We start from the raw sequence: 18,432 nt of genomic DNA, 5'->3' as shown, positions 1-18,432 counted from the left end.
CATTCATACAAAAAGCTGCACCTCAGGTCACTATTAAATTTCTTCACATTGACCTTAAACCTATGCCGTCTAGTTCTTTATTTCTCAGCCCAGGGAAAAAAAGCAGCCTCTGTGAATTCATCTTATTTATGACCCTCAAGATTTTATACACCATAGAGATTGGTAATTAAGCTCAGAGTTTCTTCTCTGTGCATTGACTTTATATGGATTAAAAGCCTTAAATGGCCCTGCTGCTCAATACCCAAATATTTCATTCGACCATTAAACAACTGTTGGTTGCCCATCATACTGTCTGCTAAACTTGTCACATACCAAAGCTTCCACAGGGAATTAGCTCAATCCTTGCAAAAGCAGTTATCTGCCAATATCCATTGACTTATGCCACTTCCCTTTCTTACTCAATTGTTTTAGCAATTCTTAAAAATTCATACAAAAGATATATCACTCAAACATTTTGTCTGCCAAGGTCAACACCAAAAGGTCCAAATCTCCAAATATATTAAGATCAGAGGGACATGTGAGCAATCCCTAAAGTAATTCTGCTCAGGCCCTTCAACCCAACCTGGCAATGCCAACCACTGTGCCCAATTTCCTTTGTTCAAGCCAATATCCCTGTATGCCCTGCCCCTAAATGTACAATTTACCAGAGAAATAAATTACTATATAATAGAGAAACACTGAAGTAGTAAGAGAGTGACATCTTACAGGGCAGGAGGCATTTGGAAACAGCAAGTCACAGAGTGAGTCACTGTTTGAGCCAATAAAAAGAAAGGTTGTGTAAATGAAGTGGCCATTGTGTGAGTGGGGCAGTATTAGACTGATCTGGCTTTGGCTCAACTAGCTTGAACAAGAACAGACACAGGCTGTTCCTATAAGTTCCCAGTAAGTTTTTTTTCCCCCATTAGTACATAACTAATGCGCTGAGAATGGGTCCAGAGTTAGTGGTGTGTTCCTTATGAGAGATGTAGGAGATTTGGGAGATCTCCAGTCTCCCGTAATAGCTACATCTGCATTAAATGCACTGAGCTGCAACTCCTTATAGACCATGTTAAGGAACCAGAGTTCCAACTCAATGACCTTCGGCTCTTATAGGAGAATGAGGTGGTGACAAGTAGGAGCTACAGGGAGGTAGTCACCCCCCAAGTTGCAGAAGGTCAGGAGAGGGAAAGGGAATAAGCAACCAGTGCACAGTACCCCTGTGGGTATTCCCCTCAACAATAAGTATACCACTGAGACTCCCATACTGTAAAAGGACTGGATGGGATAGAGTTTGTCAAGTGTGTTAAGTAAACTTTCCTTAATCAGTACATAGAAGTCCCAACAGGAGTGTCCGTACTTGATTTCCTATTAGGGAATGAGGCAGGGCAGGTGACATAAATTTATGTAGGGGAACACTTTGCATCTAGTGATCATAATGCCATTAGTTTCAAGGTAAAAAGGGAAAAGAATAGGTCTGGTCCTCTGAGGTTCTAAATTGGAGAAAGGTCGATTTTGATGGTATCAGAAAAGATCTGGCAAATGTGCGATGGAACAGGTTGTTTTCTGGCAAAGATATACTTGATAAGTGGGAGGCCTTCAAAAGTAAATTTTGAGAGTGCAGAGTCTGTATCAGAATAAAAGACAAGGATAACAGATTTAAGGATCCTTAGTGTGAGAGAATTAAGACCCTGATTAAGAAAAAGGAGGTGCACAGCAGTTATAAATAGGCAGGAACAAATTAGATTCTGAAGTATAAGATATGCAAAAGGACACTTTAAGGAAATCAGGAGGGCTAGAAGAAGACATGAGGTTGCTCTAACAAACTAGGTGGAGGAGAAGCCTGGAGGCTTCTATAGACATACTAAAAGCAAAAAGAGAGCAAGGGGTAAAACTGGTCCTCAGGAAGATCAGAATGGTAATCAATGCATGAAGTGAAAGCAATGGGGCAAGATCTGAAATGGATTTTTTGGCAAATATATTTACTTAGGAAATGGATTCAGAGTCCATAAATGTGAGGCAAGGCCGCAGCAAGATCATGAACCCTATACAGATTCCAGAGGTGGTGGTGTTTGCTGTCGAGGCAAATCAGGGTAGATAAATCCCCAGAGCCTGACAAAATATTCCCTCAAACTCCTAGGGAGGCTACTGTAGAAATCGAGGAACCCTAGCAGAGATATTTAAAACATCCTTAGCCATGGCTGAAGTGCTGGAGAATTAGAGGAGAGCTAATGTTGTTCCATTGTTTAAGACAGACTAAAAATAAGCCATAAATTTTTTGGCCAGTAGTGGGAAATTTATTGGAAGATACTCTAAAGGACAGATATACAAGTATTTGGATAGTCACGGTCTCATTAACAATAGTTAACATGGTTTTGTGTGTGGCAAATCATCTCTAGCCAATCTTAAAGTTTTGAGGAAGTTACTAGGAAAGTTGAAGGCAAGGCAGTGAATGTTGCCTACATGGACTTCAGCAAGGCCTTTGACAAGGTCCCATATGGGCAGTTGGACAAGGTGGTTCAGTCCCTGGGCATTCAAGATGAGGTAGTAAACTGGATTAGACAATGGCATTACAGAAGAAGCCAGAGAGTGGTAGTAGATGGTTGCCTCTCCAACTGGAGGCTTGCGGCTAGTGGTGTGCTGCAGAGATCAGTGCTGGGTCATTGTCGTTTGTCATTTAGATCAACAATCTGAATGATAACGTAGAAAACTAGATTAGCAAATCTGCAAATGACACCAAGATTAAGGCTGTAGTGGACAGCGAGGAAGACTAACAAGGTTTGCAGCTGGATCAGGGCTAGCTATAAAAATGAACTGGAAAAAGAAAGATGGAGTTTAATGTAGTCAAATATGAAGTGTTACACGGTAGACATTACACACGGAGTGCAGTAAAACAGAGGGATCTAGAAATAGATTCAGAATTTCTTGAAAATGGCACAAGAGGTAGATAGGGTTGTAAAGAAATCTTTTAGCACTTTGGCCTTCATAAATCAATGTACTGAGTACAGGAGTTCAGATGTTACGTTGAAATTGTACAAGACGCTGGTAGGGCCTAATTTGGAGTATTGTGTGCAGTTTTGGTCACCGGCCTACAGTAAACATACAAATAAGATTGAAAGAGTACAGAGAAAATTCATAAGGATGTTGCCGGGATTGGAGGACTTGAGTTATAGTGAAAGGTTGAATATGTTAGGACTTTATTCTCTGGAATTAAAGATAGCCTCAATTGTAGGAATCTAGCAATAGTAGTGAGGGTAGCCTCTTGAGTCATAAGAGCACTACAGGACAGAAACAGGCTCTTTGGCCCATCTAGTCAGTGCGTACTGTTATTTATCCAAATACCATCAACCTGGACCATAGCCCTACTATCCAAGTGTAAAGGGGGTTTCTTCTTTTTTCTTTGTTACTGTTGGGAAAGGGTTTCCTTTTGTTAACTAGCAGGAATGCTAATTTACTGATAACGAGAATGGTATTCCTTTGTAAGCCAAATGGGGATTAATGTTCTTTCTTCTGAGTCTGTAAGCTTTTGTTGACAGGCTTTTGGGGAGATCGGCGCGAAGGGGTCGAGAGAGAGAGGACGCAATGCTCTAAGCTGGGCGAGGATCGGACCCCAAAGGGGGGGGTCCGAGGCCGGGAGGTACTCCGAGGAGGGGGGGATGAAGCTAGATGTGCTTGGTTGACCACTCGGAGGGTCCTGAGCTGCGAGTCGAGGAGTTCGGAGGGGATCAAATGGTGGACAGAAGACTTCAGAAATTGAGCTCCAACGGTTGTGCACGAAGTGGTTTGGACTTTGATAAGTTTGGCGCCTTTTCTTTATTTTTTTTTCTCTTCATATATACTGTATAATTATTAATCACTTAGGTATAGTAACCTTTATAAATTGTACTCATTTAATCGCTTATGGTGTACTGTCTGTTTTTGGGCGAGGCGGGGACCTCACACAGCAACCACACCAGCTGATTACCCAGTTTGGCGGGGCCGAAGGCTGCTCCCCCTAGACGAGAACGAGCTGAGCGAGCCTGAGGCGACCCAGGGGGTTACACAAGTGTTTAGCCAAACTTCTCTTAAACACTGCAATTGAAACTACATCCATAACTTCCGTTGGCCACTCATTCCACATTCAAACCACCTTAAGTGAAGTTTCCCCCTTCAGATTCCTCTTGAATATTTCACCTTTCATGCTTAACCTATTACATCTAGTTCTAGTCTCAGCCAACCTCAGTAGAAAAAGATTGTTTTTATTCAATCTATCCCCTTCAGTTTTATACAACCTCTATCAAAATCTTCCATTTTCTTGCACTCCAGGTTAGTAAAACCTATTCAGCCTTTCTCTATAACTCAGGTCCACAAGTCCTGGCAACATCCTTGTAAATTTTCTTTACACTGTCTTAATACTGACATCTTTCCTGTAGATAGGTGATCAGGACTGCTTGCAATACTCCAAATTTGGCCTACCCAATGTCTTATACAATTTCAACATAACATTCCAGCTCCTGTACTCAGTGCTTTGATTTCTGAAGGTCAATGCTTCTGAAGGCTCTCTTTACAACCCTCTCTGCCTGTGACACCACTGATTAAGGAAAAACAATGAAGCAGGATGATAAAGCTGGAAGAGGCATTGTTGACATCAAGTGCCAAGTTTATTATTACATGCAAAAATAACTAACATGAGCATTCTTTTCCAGAAAATAACTGACAGTCAAGAGCATTTCCAGAATGCAATCTGACTGAGAGATCAGCAACATCATAAAGCACAAAGCCTGAACACTTTCAAACTGTTATTTGAACCCCTAGGGAAAACGACAGCCTTGAAAAACTACTCCAGGGCATCTTTTCTCCTTTCTTTTGCGTGCTTCTGTTTTGCTGATGGCTGCTTTCACTATCAGCCCTGTGGCTAATGTTGATGCTGTGATACCACCCAACACTTAACAAAAACTCTCATGAATGAAGAAACACCAGTGAAAGCTCAGGAAGGACTGTTATGCATTGGCCATAGTCAAAGCATACAACAGTACATGCCCTTCAATCCACCGTGTTTTGCCAACCCTTTACCCTACTTCAAGATCAATTTAACATTCCCTCCCACATAACCTTCCATTTTACTTTCATCCATGTGCCTATTTAAGATTCTCTTAAATGTCCCTGATGCATCTTCATATACCACCACCCATACAGGGCATTCCACAAACCCACCACTGTGTGTAAACAAAATTACTTCTGACACCACTCCTACACTTTCTTCCAAACCCCCTAAAGTTATGCCTTCTCATATTAGCCATTTCCACCCCAGGAGAAAGTTTCCGGCCTTCATGCCTCTTACAATTTTGTACACCGGTCAAGATGGCACCAACAAACAATGACTCCTCGGGCAACAAATACCAGATAGCAAATCTCTCCAGTTATTTCACTTTTTCTATGCCTTCTGCTTGTTCTTTGTCTTGTTTGTTACTGAAACTGGTGGAGCTTGTGATGTAGTTTGGAACTCAATCGATCAAATGATCCAGCCCTTTGCTGTATCTGGAGAGCTGCCTCATGGAGGATAGACAGTGGGCCGAAAAGGACCAAGAACACAAGCTGACAGACACATGGAAAAGATCAGAGATGAGCCAGGGGTCATGAATGACTCCATCTCAAAGAAGCGAGAAAGACTGAAGCATCAAGGTGAATGCAGAGGGGGAGAGCGACGGTTCCCAACAGAGGCCAGAGATGACAACGGTCAGCAGCAAGATTGGCTCATTTGGACCCAGGTCAACAGTCATTCTTTTCACTCCTTTTACGCAGGCAAAAGGATGTTTCCAATATTCTGAGATTTATCTGAGTATTGGACTGTACTTTACATAGGTTTCCTTCAGTTTTTCTGTGTTTTCAGTTGCGGCCAATCACGCACATCCATGTGCGTGTTGAGGATTTTGATGCTACTGTCGCTGTCTTTTCTGTGAGTGAGGAGGTCAGGAATTTTTATTGTCACATTTTTGTGTGCAGGGGGGGTCAGGGATTGTTATTGTCACTGTTTTTTCCTGCAGGAGAGGAGGTGGGAGTTTTGGGGTCTGTGAGTTCTGTTTCTTTTCTTTTTCATGCTGGTGGAGGTGGGGGGAGGGAGAGAGTTGATGTCAACTCCAATCATCTTTCTATATTTCATGGCTATCTGGAGAAGACAAATATCAGACTTGTACATACTTTTGACAATAAAATGAACTTTTGAACCTTTATCAAGTCACCTCTCATTCCCCTTCACCCCAAAGTGAAAAGCCCCATCTTGCTTTAATGATTTAATTAGAATGTGTGACGAGCAGAAAATTTAATCCAGTCTATACTGTGTTGGAATGGCAGAGTTATGCAGATTTGTGCTATTTCAAATGGCAACATTCATGTCAATTGCCCACTTAATGTAACTTCTCTTTCCCCACAACCCTGCAGTTTTTTTAAATTTCAAGTATACACCTAATAATCTAATCTAAATACAGCTCTTTCAAACTCTGGTTTAGTTCAAACAATTAGAATATTGTGTTCTGGTCTGGTCACATTATAGGATGGACGTGGAAACTTTAGAGTACAGAGGACATTTATCAGGATGCTGACTGGATTAGAGAACATGTCTCATGTGGATAAGTTGAATGAGCAAAAGAGAACGAGAGGTGCCTTGCTAGAGGTATACAGGATAAGTAGCATAGATAGCCAGAGACAAATGTCTCAGAGCAGAAATGGCTACGAGGAGGATAGAAACCTGGATGAAAAAATGAACTATCTGCAAGGGAAGGGTTAAATTGATCATAGAGTAGCTTAAAAGGTTTTAAAAGGTTGGCACAATATTATGGGCTGAAAGGCCAGTATTGTGTTGTTCTCTGCTCTAATTCCCCATTGAAAGTTCCTACCGAATCCCTTCAAAACCACTCTTGCAGATAGTGTATTCCAGATCATAATTCACCATGTTAAAAAAAATCTCATCATCTCCTCCTGTTTTCCCTCCCTTCAGAGCACTATTTTGAGGCTCTGCCAGCTCTCGTGTTAAGTGAGCTGTTTGCCTCTTCCCTTCAATATACAGAGCAATGGTGTCACTACTTGCCCGCTGACAAGTTAGACGCTATTGCTAACAACTATTCTCTTCCTTACTCATTAAAGTCCCCCAGCCCCCACACATCTCTTTAACACAGGCGTGTAAGGCTTTACATGAATACACAGGAACCCAAAAAGGTGTTCAGTTACCAGTAACAGAACAACGAACTCTCAAATAACACGCCTGGTTAAGTATTCTTATCACTCCTTCTTAGCTTTCATTCTAGCAGCAGCAGGAATATAAACAAATCAAGGATGGCCATGCAGATTATACTGCCCTGACCTTCACAATTTGGATAGGCTTCACCCAGGTTACATCATAATCAAAACTCAAAACCACCTCTTAAAAAAAATCTTCAGCCTCCAGGAAAGATATCAATAAACCTGAAACTGTCAGAAGACTAAGTTATAGGGTAAAGTGGGAGGCCATCTGTTCGCTGGAGCATAGGAGATTAAGGGGAGATTTGACAATTAAACTATTAGTGGCATAGATGGACAAATGTATTCAAGCTTTTTTCCCTGAGGTTGGGTGAGACTAAAACTAGACATTCTAGGTTAAGGGTAAATGGAGAAAATTTTAAGGGAGAAATTTAGGAAGAATTTCTTCTCTCAGAGGGTGGAACAAACTGCCAGCAGAGATGATGTGGATTGACTGCAACAGTGAAGTTTGGGGAAGTTTGTGGATGAGAGGGATATGGAGGGCTACGGTCCAGGTTGGTAAGACTAGGCAGAATAATGGTTTAGCATGGACAATGTGCAAGCAGAATAAGTGCCATACCTGCCTCTACACCACCTCCCTCGCAACCATTCAGATCCAAAAAAGTCCTTCCAGGTGAGGAAGCACTTCACGTGCAAGTCTGCTCGAGTCATCTACTGCATCTGGTGCTCCCAGTGTGGCCATCAATTCTGCTTCCCATTGCACAAACCAGTCCATGGCCTCCTCTCTCCTGCTGCGATAAGGCCACACTCAGGTTGGAGGAGCAACCCCTTGTATTCCATCTGGGTAGCCTCTAACCTGATGGCATGAACATTGATTTCTCCAACTTCCAGTAATTGCCCCCCCCCCCGCCTCTTCACAATTCCCATTTCCCTCTCTCACCTCATCTTCTTACCTGCCCATTACCTCCCTGGTACTCCTCCCCCTTTGTCCTTCCATGATCTTTCCTATCAGATGCCCCTTCCCCAGCCCTTTATCTTTCACCTATCAGCTTCACAGGTCTTTACACCCCCTCCCAGTTTTACCTACCACCTTGTACTTCTTCCTCCCCTTCTCCCTTCTCCTCTTTTGTGTTACTTAGATTTCCAATCTGCAGGTTTTCTTGTCTTAGTATAGACTAGATGGGCTGAAGGGCCTGTTTCTGTGCTATAGTAGTTTACACCTCTTATGTCACTTTCATGCTGTACTTTAAGGGGGAGAAAAAGCCCTGGATTTATATAGAATATAAATTCACATCCTCGTCTGAATGCACCAAAGTATTTTCCAACTTTGGAAGCATGGCCAATGTTGGAACATGGAATATAGAATGGCAATGGGATGATGACTAGACAGCCCATTCTCTTTTATAATGAAAAGACAGAATGCTGGAACTACACAGCACATCAAGCAGCATCAGGTGACGCAGTTACACACACACACACACACACAATGCTGGAGGGACTCGGCATGCCAGGAAGCATCTATGGAAAAGAGTACAGTCAAAGTTTTAGGCCAAGACACAGTTAATATTTCAATCGATAATTTTTTTAAATAAAGTTTTTAAAAATTAGCTTTAGTTGTCATATGTATATCAGAACACAGTGAAGTGCATGATAAAGACCAATGAAAGTAAATGACCAACAGTCCTGAGAATGTGCTGAGCCCTGGCATTTACACGTACACTTTATGTAACTGGTTTGAGAGTAGTACAGGTTTCAGACAAAGCACATCTGGCCTGGAAACTGTGGTATAACAGTTAGCACATCGCTTTCCAGCAGCCAGCTGTACAGTTGGGGTTTGATTCCCACCTTTGTACATTTTCCTCATGACTGCATGGGTTTCCCCCAGGTGCTCCAATATATTCCCACATTAGAGTACAGGATAGAGTTTGAGTTGCAGGCATGCTATGTTGGCACCAGTAGCATGGCATACTTGCAAACTGCTGAGCACGATCTTAGCCGGTTTTATTTGACACAAAATATTGCATTTCACTGTGTTTTGGTGTAAGTGACAAATAAAGCAAATCTTTAAAGAACCGTGTATGCCAAGCCAACATTAGGATAGTGGACAATTCACTAACCAGAGCACAAACACTTCTCTAGGTTTAAGATCCTTAAAGCAGTATAGAAACAACTGAACTAGGAGAATACGTGCTGCACAGAGCAGGCTAGAAACCATATCCACTTAAATACCTTACCACTGGGAAAGAACTTCAGTAAAAATGAGCTTTTACTCTTCCTCCTGAATGTCAGAATGCCTTTCATACAGCAAGTCAATACTTGGTATTTAACGTCACTAGCATCAATCAACTCTCAAATTCCCCCACTTGCTAGGAAAGCTGTTGCATTCCCAAAACCACCGTATTCCTCTGCTCCAAGAACCACACCCCAATTTGCTCTTTGGAAATTCCAGAGGCACAGCCCTTAATTCATCTGAAATCCTCATTTTCTTCCTCCAAACTCCACCCAAAAAAGCCCATCATACATGACCATTTAAAATCTCACAAGCAGTTCCACCACATTGTAACTTGGTTCCCCAGGTCTAAGGATGGCACACTTCTCTGATGTTACCCTTTCAAACTCACCTCTGATTTCACAAACACAGCACTGCTCAGAGTGAAAGCTTATCAGACCACAAGATATAAGAGAATTAGGTTATTTGGCCCATCAAGTCTGCTCTGCCCTTCCATCCTGATTTTATTTTGTGATACAGTACGAAGTAGGCCCTTCAAGCCACACCATGCCGCACCCCAACAAACCCAATGACTCTATAATGACAGGACAATTTACAATGACCAATTAACCTACCCAGTACATCTCTGGACTGTGGGGGGGGGGGGGGGGGAAGAGAGGAGAAAGAAACCAGAGCACTCAGGGAATACTCACATACTCCACAGGAAGGACATACTGACTCCTTACAGAACTGCGCCAGAATTGAACTCCGGAACACCCAACCTGTCATAGTATTATGCTAACCACTATGCGACCATGGCACCCTCATTATCCCTCTCAACCCCAACTGCTTTTCTCTGTGACCTTTGACTTCCTTACCAATCAAGAACCTATCCCTGCTTTAAATATACTCAATGACATTCCTTTTGTCAGTCATTTGAATCCTTGCCTCACAATTACTAACATTTCTGTCAGTGGAAGGTTCTTCAGGGTTCAAGTTCAAAGTAAATTTATCAAATTACATACATGTCACCATATACTATCCTGAGATTCATTTTCTGGCAGGCATTCACAGTAGAACAATAAAATAGAACCAAAGAAAAACTACACAAAGACTGACAAACAAACCATGTTCAAAAAAACTGCAAAATACAAAACAAATAATATTGAGAATATGAACTGTACAGTCATTGAAAGTGAATCTGCAGGTTGTGCAATCAGTTCAGAGTTGAGGTGAGTGAAGTTATCCACACCGGTTCAAGAGCCTGACGAGAGAAAGGTAATAACTGTTCCTGAAACTGGTAGTGCGGGTCCCAAGACTCCTGCTCCTCCTTCCCAATTAATCTAACAAACGGCTTCATGGTTCAGAATACTTCACTGCCTCCATTCTAAAGAAGAGGAAAGTCCAATTTTTGAAATTTAAAAATACACTCATTTCTCAGATCATTCAAGTAAACCTCTGCACCCTCCCCCAAGCCACAGTATCCTTTGCCGAGTGAGATATCCCAATGCTTTCTCAAAATTCAGTCCAAACTTCCATATATTTTATTTGAGCCACACCTATCTGCTTATATGCTCTAAAATTAAACACGAGTGTTCTCAATGTGTGTTGCCATCTACAAAGATTTGTACACATAATCCAGGTTTCTTAAAATGGCATCATTTATCAGATTCGACCTCATCCTTCATAGCAGCATCACTTGCCTCCCCACCCTCCACATTTCATTAACCCTACACTCAACTCTTTCCCCTCAAATCCCCCCACCCATTATTCAGAACGAGAGGCGTCACGATAAGCACAAATAAATAGAGGGAAAAAAGGTGGTTTCATAGATCTCGGAGTTGGCCAAAGAAACGGTATTGAAAGAGAAGAACCCTCACCACAGTTTACTCACTTCCTCAAATGATCTCCCTTCCCGCCCCACACTCACACCTGCCTGGATCCGCCCCATTGCCTCCCCTCTCTCCTGACGCTCCTACCCTTTGCCCCTCTCCCATCTGCCCCCTCCACCCTATTCGCCCATCCCTTGTCGTCCACCCTCCAACTCAACACAAGCCCCCCACTCCCCTCCATCTCAGCCTCACCTTTTCCATTCACTCTCCCCCCCCCACCCCGGGTCACTCCCTCTCCTGCACCCTCCCCTTGCCCCCTCCGTACGCCTCTTTACCTCTTGCACTTTTTTCGCTCCCTCTCGAAACCCTCCATGCATCCTCCCTCCCCCGCCCTGCTCGCCCCCGCCCGCGCGGGAACCTAACGGAACGGGCGCGAGGGGCGCTCGCGCTCCGGGACCGTCCGCACCTGAACCCCCGGCCCCCGTCTCAGGGGCGCAGCGCAACAGCCACGCATGCCCCCCATCTCTAATCCAGCGGGTGCAAATGCATCCCCTCAGCCATCTGTGCAGCGCGACGTATCGCCACCGCCGTGCATCCCCCGCCCCCCCCCCCCCACCGGTGCAAAGGGGTACACCGCTACAGCCGTACCTCCTCCTCTCCCCCAGCCCCCCAAACACCAGTGCAGCGGGTGCAAATGCATTCCCTGGGCACCTAGGCAGCTGCCGTGCAATTGCATTCTGAAGTCCAGCGCGGGTGTAGGTCACAAATAGAAAGTGACGCCACTACATATCACTTCTAAAAGTGCATTAGGATCTGGACTACTAGGTTACAAACACCACTCGTGCGCATCAACTGGCAGCATTTATTTATAAGGCTGTTGCCAGCAACTACTCCCGGCTACAAATGATTTGTTTGCAACCAGCCTCAAATGCAGAGTCATAACCCAACTCCTCGGGATGCTTTACAAATTAATCTTCCCGAAAGAAACACGGACGGGTTTGTGCATCGCACCTGATTTAAGAAAAGCCAATTTGGGCGCCTTTGCACTGATGTCTTTTTATATCTTGTATTGCAGCAGAAACCTGTGCAACTTTTATATTTTTCCACTTTTTAAGGAGAATAACCAGAGTACGCAACCTTGCAACACACAAAACACAACCGTTATTAATTTCAGATCATTCACAATACAGGGAGGGGGAGGATCGCGGTGCGTTTAAAATAGACTGCTACTACGTTAAAATGAAAACGGAGCCGTGAAATTTCGGGAGCAAAAATTCAAGTCATTGCGAGCTTACTGGAAAGCAAAATGACAACCGGGCTGCAATTATTCGAAAGGGGCACCATGGGGTGGCAATTGCTGGAAAGGGGCGCATGTAAGGACAACATTAAGGTTAGGAGGGACCTGATCTTCGAAATTCTTTGCACCAGGCTGCAGTTTGCAAATGCGCACACAATGAAATTAAAACGCCACTTACCGGCCACGCAAAGTGAAAGGGGATAACTATCTTTCCAAGTGCGCTTTTATCTGGGAGAGAAAAAGTGTTTTTCCCCAGTACAGGGCTCAATCCGCTCCCAAAAGTGCAGCCTCCAGAGGCGGCGACGCGTGCCTGGTATTCCTTCAAACAAATTTTGAAATAAGTATCACATTCGTCCTTGATGCATTTTCGATCCAAAGAACCTCTGGAGCCATCGCAGCAATCCCCGTTCTCCAATTCGCCGTTAATGTTCTGCACCGAGTTAACCCGGACCTCGAAATAGCCCTTTGCAAACGAGACCTGTGGAACAAAAATTAGATTATTTTATAAAATAAAGCCACTGCACTCACCGGCGGTAATTGTGCATGGAAAGAAGGAAAATATATTAAATCAGTGCAATGCAACCTAGTGTTGATTATTTCATTGCGTACCTGAACCAAGAAAGTTGACAGCACGATAAGATGATAGATCCCTTTAAAATCCAGCATGCCTTCGCTCTTCGCTTGCAAACGTTTATAATAAATCTTCTAAAGACCCAGGCTCGTTGACGGTCCCGGCAAGGAGTTGTATTCACCGTGACTTCTTTTCGCAGCAACGAAACGAATCCAAGGACTGGTTTTTTTTTCGACGCTCCCCCCTCCTTTTCTCCCAAACCCTACCTACATATATGTATGTGTTAGAAAGGCAATGTGTCTGGACCGGCTCCGCTCTAGTGCTGGCTCTGGACTGGAAGGGGTGGGATCTCGGCTCAGATCTCTAAGCTGGTGTGAGCGTGTGGGGAGGGTACAAACAGCAGCCCGCCTCAGGATAGGAGGAAGAGGGAGAAAACGGATTCAGCACGGCTCGGCACTGGGCTGAGGAGGCAGGGGCAGGGTCTGGTACGTTTTTAGCGCAAGACCCAAGTGTTAGACTGCCGCACCCCCGGCCGGTGTTAAACTGGCAAGGATCTGGGAAAGATGGGAGAGAAGGCTAGTACGGTTCGGCACGGCACGGGTGGTTGTGGTGCGGGAGGGGGAGCCGGGTTACACACCTGCATGGGATGCCACACAACTCTATTCCAGGGATGAACGGGACCAACCGGGTTCTGATGGGTCAGAGGAGTTGGGCTCGGCACGGACGGCCACAGCTCAAGTCCGCGCACAGGCGATCATTGCTCAGCACGGGGAGGGCACTACGCCGCTTGGGACGGGTCAGGCTAAGATACCTCAATGGGGCTTTGGTCAAGCTAATACGGACGAGGTAAGGTGGGTACTGCTTAGAACGGGTCAGGCTAACGTAATTTAGAGGGGTTCCAGTTAGGGCGGGCGAGCACGACTGAGGACGGGGCAGGTTAACGTAACAGTGAGGTTCCAGTCAGATTAACAAGGACGGGGTGGGACGGGCGTCGGGCACGGGTGCGCGCACTAGCGTGCACGGTTTAGCTCGGGACGGCTCAGGATAACGTAACTCAGAGGGGTTTTGCCGAGACGTGGACTAGCACGGACGTGCTCGGCTGTGAGCGAGTGTGAAGCAACGGGTCCTGGACGCTCTGCAGCAGCCCGGTTACCGCACGCTCTTCGCCGCCGTTCCCGGACCCGAACCCACCAGCGCGCGGGAGGCAAGGAGATAGGGGTGGGCCTAGCAACGCGACAACACCACCCCTGTCCCGCCCCATGACGCCTCCCACCAATCGCAGAACCGCCCGCCTTCCTGCCAGCACAAGCCAATCGGCAGCGGGGCCACCTCCCTTCACCCTCTTCGCCAATCAGTCGGGCCGCTCTGAGCCAATCGCCTTGCATCTGCATTATTAATAAAATTTTGCCTTGTAGATGCAGGCGTTGAATAACCCTGCACAAAGTTGGTCGGATAATTAATTCACGTTACATGGTTGGCACAACATTATGGGCCGAAGGGCCTGTAATGTGCTGTAAGTTTCTATGTTCGTTTCTCCGTTATACTCACTATAAAGTGTAATACAGAACATATACTTTCAAGTGTTTCAATTCTCACTCCTCCATGTCTGTGATTATTATGTTACTGGTTATAGATAACCATAGGGCAGACAATTCCCTGAAAAGTATGATTTTTTCTCTCTCTCAAGGCAGAGAAATTGTTAACTGGAAGCACAGGAGACTGCAGATGCTAAAAAGGAGAGCAAAAAGAAACAAACTAACATAGGAAACAAGAAAATCTGTAGATGCTGTTAATCCAAGCTACAAACAAAATGCTGGAGGAATTCAGCCAAACAGTATCTATGGAAAAGATTATAGTAGACGTTTTGGGCCGAGACCCTTCATCAGCACTAGGTGGGACCGAGTACCAGAGGACCTCATCTGGTCAGCCAGCATCCGTGAAGGGAAATTATCATTCAGTGATTTGGATCAAGACCCTTCATCTGGACTGGGCTGAAAGACCTCAAACTGAAATGTCGACTGTTCCGTTCCCTCCACAGATATTAAATTGATAAATTGGTTTACTTTTGTCACATGTACATTGAAAAATATTGTTTTGCACATTGCCCGCGCAGTTATTTCATTACAGAAGTTCACTGATGTGGTACAAGTTGAAATCAGAGTGCAGAATAAAGTGCTGCAGTTTGTGTATTGGTCAAAATTATTTACTACACGTCACTTATTATGCAAAGTCTTCCCATATAAAAAGCGCACATATGGTTCTACATAAATAGACATGTACGATTCTTAAAGCTTATTTTGCATTGTTTTATTTCTCTGCAGATAACCATTTTGGAGTAGGATCTCTTTATTTAAAGGGTGGGCCTCTGGTGTGGAAATCAACAGTTTCACCCTGTCACAGATGTTTCCTTTGTCCTATCCACTCCTCTAGGCAACCCTCACTGCAAAGTTCAATGATCTTACTTTAATCTATCTTTTCTGGTTCTGGTGAAGAATTTGTGACCCAAAACATTAATCCTGCTTCTCAGACACTGCCTGATCTCCAGCATATTCTGTTTTTAATTTGGGTTTCCATTATCTGCAGAGTTTTTGTTATTTTGGATTTTCACTCCGTGGACATCACCGGCACTGCATTGAGAGAGGTATTTTGGAGAAGGGGTTGAAGAAAGAAAGACAAGTTGGGAAGGTGGAAATGGAGAGGAGACTCACAGGGGAAAGGAACTATTGGAGTGGTGCTAAAGGAAGGAAGAGGTTATGGGGGATACTGAAGAATGGGAATGGGCAAGTTCATGTACAGTTAGAATCGTAGACTAACAAGGTTGCTGTTGCCTACACTGCCAAATGATAATAGAGCAATACAGCAGATGCAGGCCTTTCAGTTCAACCAGTCCATGTTGACCACAGTGCCCATCCAGCTCACCCCAATTTGTTGTGTTCGGCCCTCCAATACCCTCTCCTCTATGTACCTACCATGTGTTTCTTAAATTAGAGACTATTGTACCTGCCTCATCCACTTCCTCTGAGAGCTCATTTTTATACTCACCACCCTCTCCATGAAAATGATGTCCCCTTGGTCCCTTTTAAATATTTTCCCTCTCAGCTGAAATCCATGCCCCTTAGTTTTGGACTCCCCTACTCTGGAGAAAATACTTACTCCAGGGCCTGTAATGTGCTGTAAGTTTCTATGTTCGTTTCTCTGTTATACTCACTATAAAGTGTAATACAGAACATATACTTTTAATTCTCAATTTACACGTTGCATAATATTACCGGTAAACATTTCTATAACATTGCTACTCATTCTACTGCATTCCAAGAAAAAAATGACCAATCTCTCCCCATAACACAGGCACTCTAGTCCTGGCAATGCCCTCTTTCCACTCTTTCCAGTTTAACTACATCTTTCTTTTAGCATGGTGAATAGAACTGCTCATAATACTGCAGTAGATACTCTACACTAGGGGTTCCCAACCTTTTTTATGCCAAGGACCCCTACCAATAACCAAGGGGTCCCCTGCTCTACACAATACCTAGATTGTGGCTCTCATTGTCAGGGGGATTGGAATTGGTTTATTATTGGTTCAAAGGAGTGTTGTTTTATTTGGCAGTATAGATGTGTAAGGTTGAATGACAATAAACAGCTTGAACTTGGACTTTATTGTTATGTGTTCAGTGAAAATTTTGTCTTTCACACTGTTCATACAGATCAATTAACTAAGTGCATTGAGGTAGTACAAGGTAAAACAATAACAGAATGCAGAATAAAATTTTAGCAGCTATAGAGAGAGTGCAGTGCAGGTAAACAATAAGGTGCAAGATCATTACAAGGAAGATTGTGAGGTCTAGTGTCTATGGTCAAAGTGAAAATGCATGCAACTTGATTATGTTTCTGTGTGTCTGTATCAAGTACCTATGTGTGTTAAATATCTGCAACAGAGCCTGGTTTTCAGTCAAACACGAAAGTTAATTCTGAGTCCTCCTCCTTAAGAAATATATAGGAAACGGAGCTGTTGTAACAACAGACAAGCACAAGGTCTCAGATTCAGAATGTTTTATTATTCTCTGCACCAGGTGCAAGAAAATTCATTAACACAAGGGATTCTGCAGATGCTGGAGGAACTCAGCAGATCATGCAGTGAAATAAACTGCTGGAGAGGAATAAACTATTGGCATTTCAGGCAAAACCCTTCATCAGGACCAGAAAGGAAAGGGACTGAAGCCCGAATTAATATGTGGGAAGAGAGGGAGTACAAGCTAGCAGGTGAGAGGTGAGATGGGAGGTGGGTTGGGGAAGGGAGGATGAAGTAAGAAGCTGGGAGGTGATAAGTGGAAGAGGTAAAGTAGAAGAAGAATGAATCTGATAGGACAGGACAGTAGACCAAAGGAGGAAGAGATCCAGAAGGAGCTGATTTCACCCCTGCCCCTCGCCAGCTTAGAAGAAGATTACTCAAGTCCTCCTGATAACTCAAGAAATCCAATCACTTCTGTACCATCTCCAATTTAATTAAATCACATCTTTCTTGTATGGGATCTCAGCCCAAAACGTTGACTGTTAGTTCCCGTCCATAAAGTTCCTCCAGCATTCTGTGCACGTTACTCAAGATTCCCAGCATCTGCAAGATCTCTCATGTTCAACACAGAACACACTGCACCAGAAATCAGTGTTGATGGACATTCAAACCCTGCAGACAGATGGCCAGCAGGAGGCACTAGTGGGGTACAGAACCTAGACTGTCCTACAGCCTGCAACACTTGACATCTGTGCAGAGAATTCTGGCTTCCTGCCAGCTCTGGGGTGGTAAGAAAGACCAGAGATGCAGGTACTAACTCTCCCAAACCAGAAACAGTCACAACTCTGGCCGAGTGTGCTAGGGCTTTTCTCTTTTGGACCGATGGAGGATGAGAAGCAATGAGATATATAAGATTATAAGAGGCATAAATCAAGTAGACAGCCAGTGCCTTTTCCCAGGGTGGCAATGGCTAATACTGGAAGACATACTTTTAGTGTAAGTTTAGGAGAGCGGTGGATTCCTGCAACACATTGCTAGGGATGATGGCAGAAGCAGTAATGTACCAAACGAGAATCAAGTTTATTATTATTTACATATGATAATAAATTTGTTGTTTTGCAGCAGCAGAACAATGCAATGCATAAAAATTACTATAAGTTGCAATAAGAAATATAAAAAATAGATCCGCAGTACAAAAATAGGGCAACACAGTGAGGTTGTGCTCATGGGTTCACGGACCATTCGAAACTCTAATGGCACAGGGGAAGAGGCTGTACCTAAAACATTAAGTGTGTGTCTTCAGGCTCCTGTACCTCCTCCCCGATT

At 44.0% G+C, this 18,432-nt stretch overlaps 1 protein-coding gene across 4 annotated transcripts in view; it reads right to left on the bottom strand.

Moving 5' to 3' along the window:
- The window catches only part of jag2b (jagged canonical Notch ligand 2b), a 318,921-nt gene that overhangs the window by 243,456 nt on the left and 57,033 nt on the right, over positions 1 to 18,432 (bottom strand). For 2 of the 4 annotated variants that reach the window (XM_059960807.1, XM_059960827.1), the window contains exons 1-2: positions 13,136 to 13,440; positions 12,705 to 13,004 (exon numbers count right to left, since the gene is read on the bottom strand). In XM_059960807.1, coding sequence (XP_059816790.1) covers positions 12,705 to 13,004; positions 13,136 to 13,192 — 357 coding nt within the window. In that variant the 5' untranslated portion in view covers positions 13,193 to 13,440. Of the gene's footprint in view, positions 1 to 12,704; positions 13,005 to 13,135; positions 14,395 to 18,432 lie in introns of those variants that run through there. The other 2 variants (XM_059960812.1, XM_059960819.1) reach the window with 2 other exon arrangements.

This window comes from Hypanus sabinus, chromosome 2 (genome assembly GCF_030144855.1).
Source record: "Hypanus sabinus isolate sHypSab1 chromosome 2, sHypSab1.hap1, whole genome shotgun sequence".
In the NCBI taxonomy this organism is placed as follows: Eukaryota; Metazoa; Chordata; class Chondrichthyes; order Myliobatiformes; family Dasyatidae; genus Hypanus; species Hypanus sabinus.
This window is presented reverse-complemented; position numbering and strand designations above follow the sequence as displayed.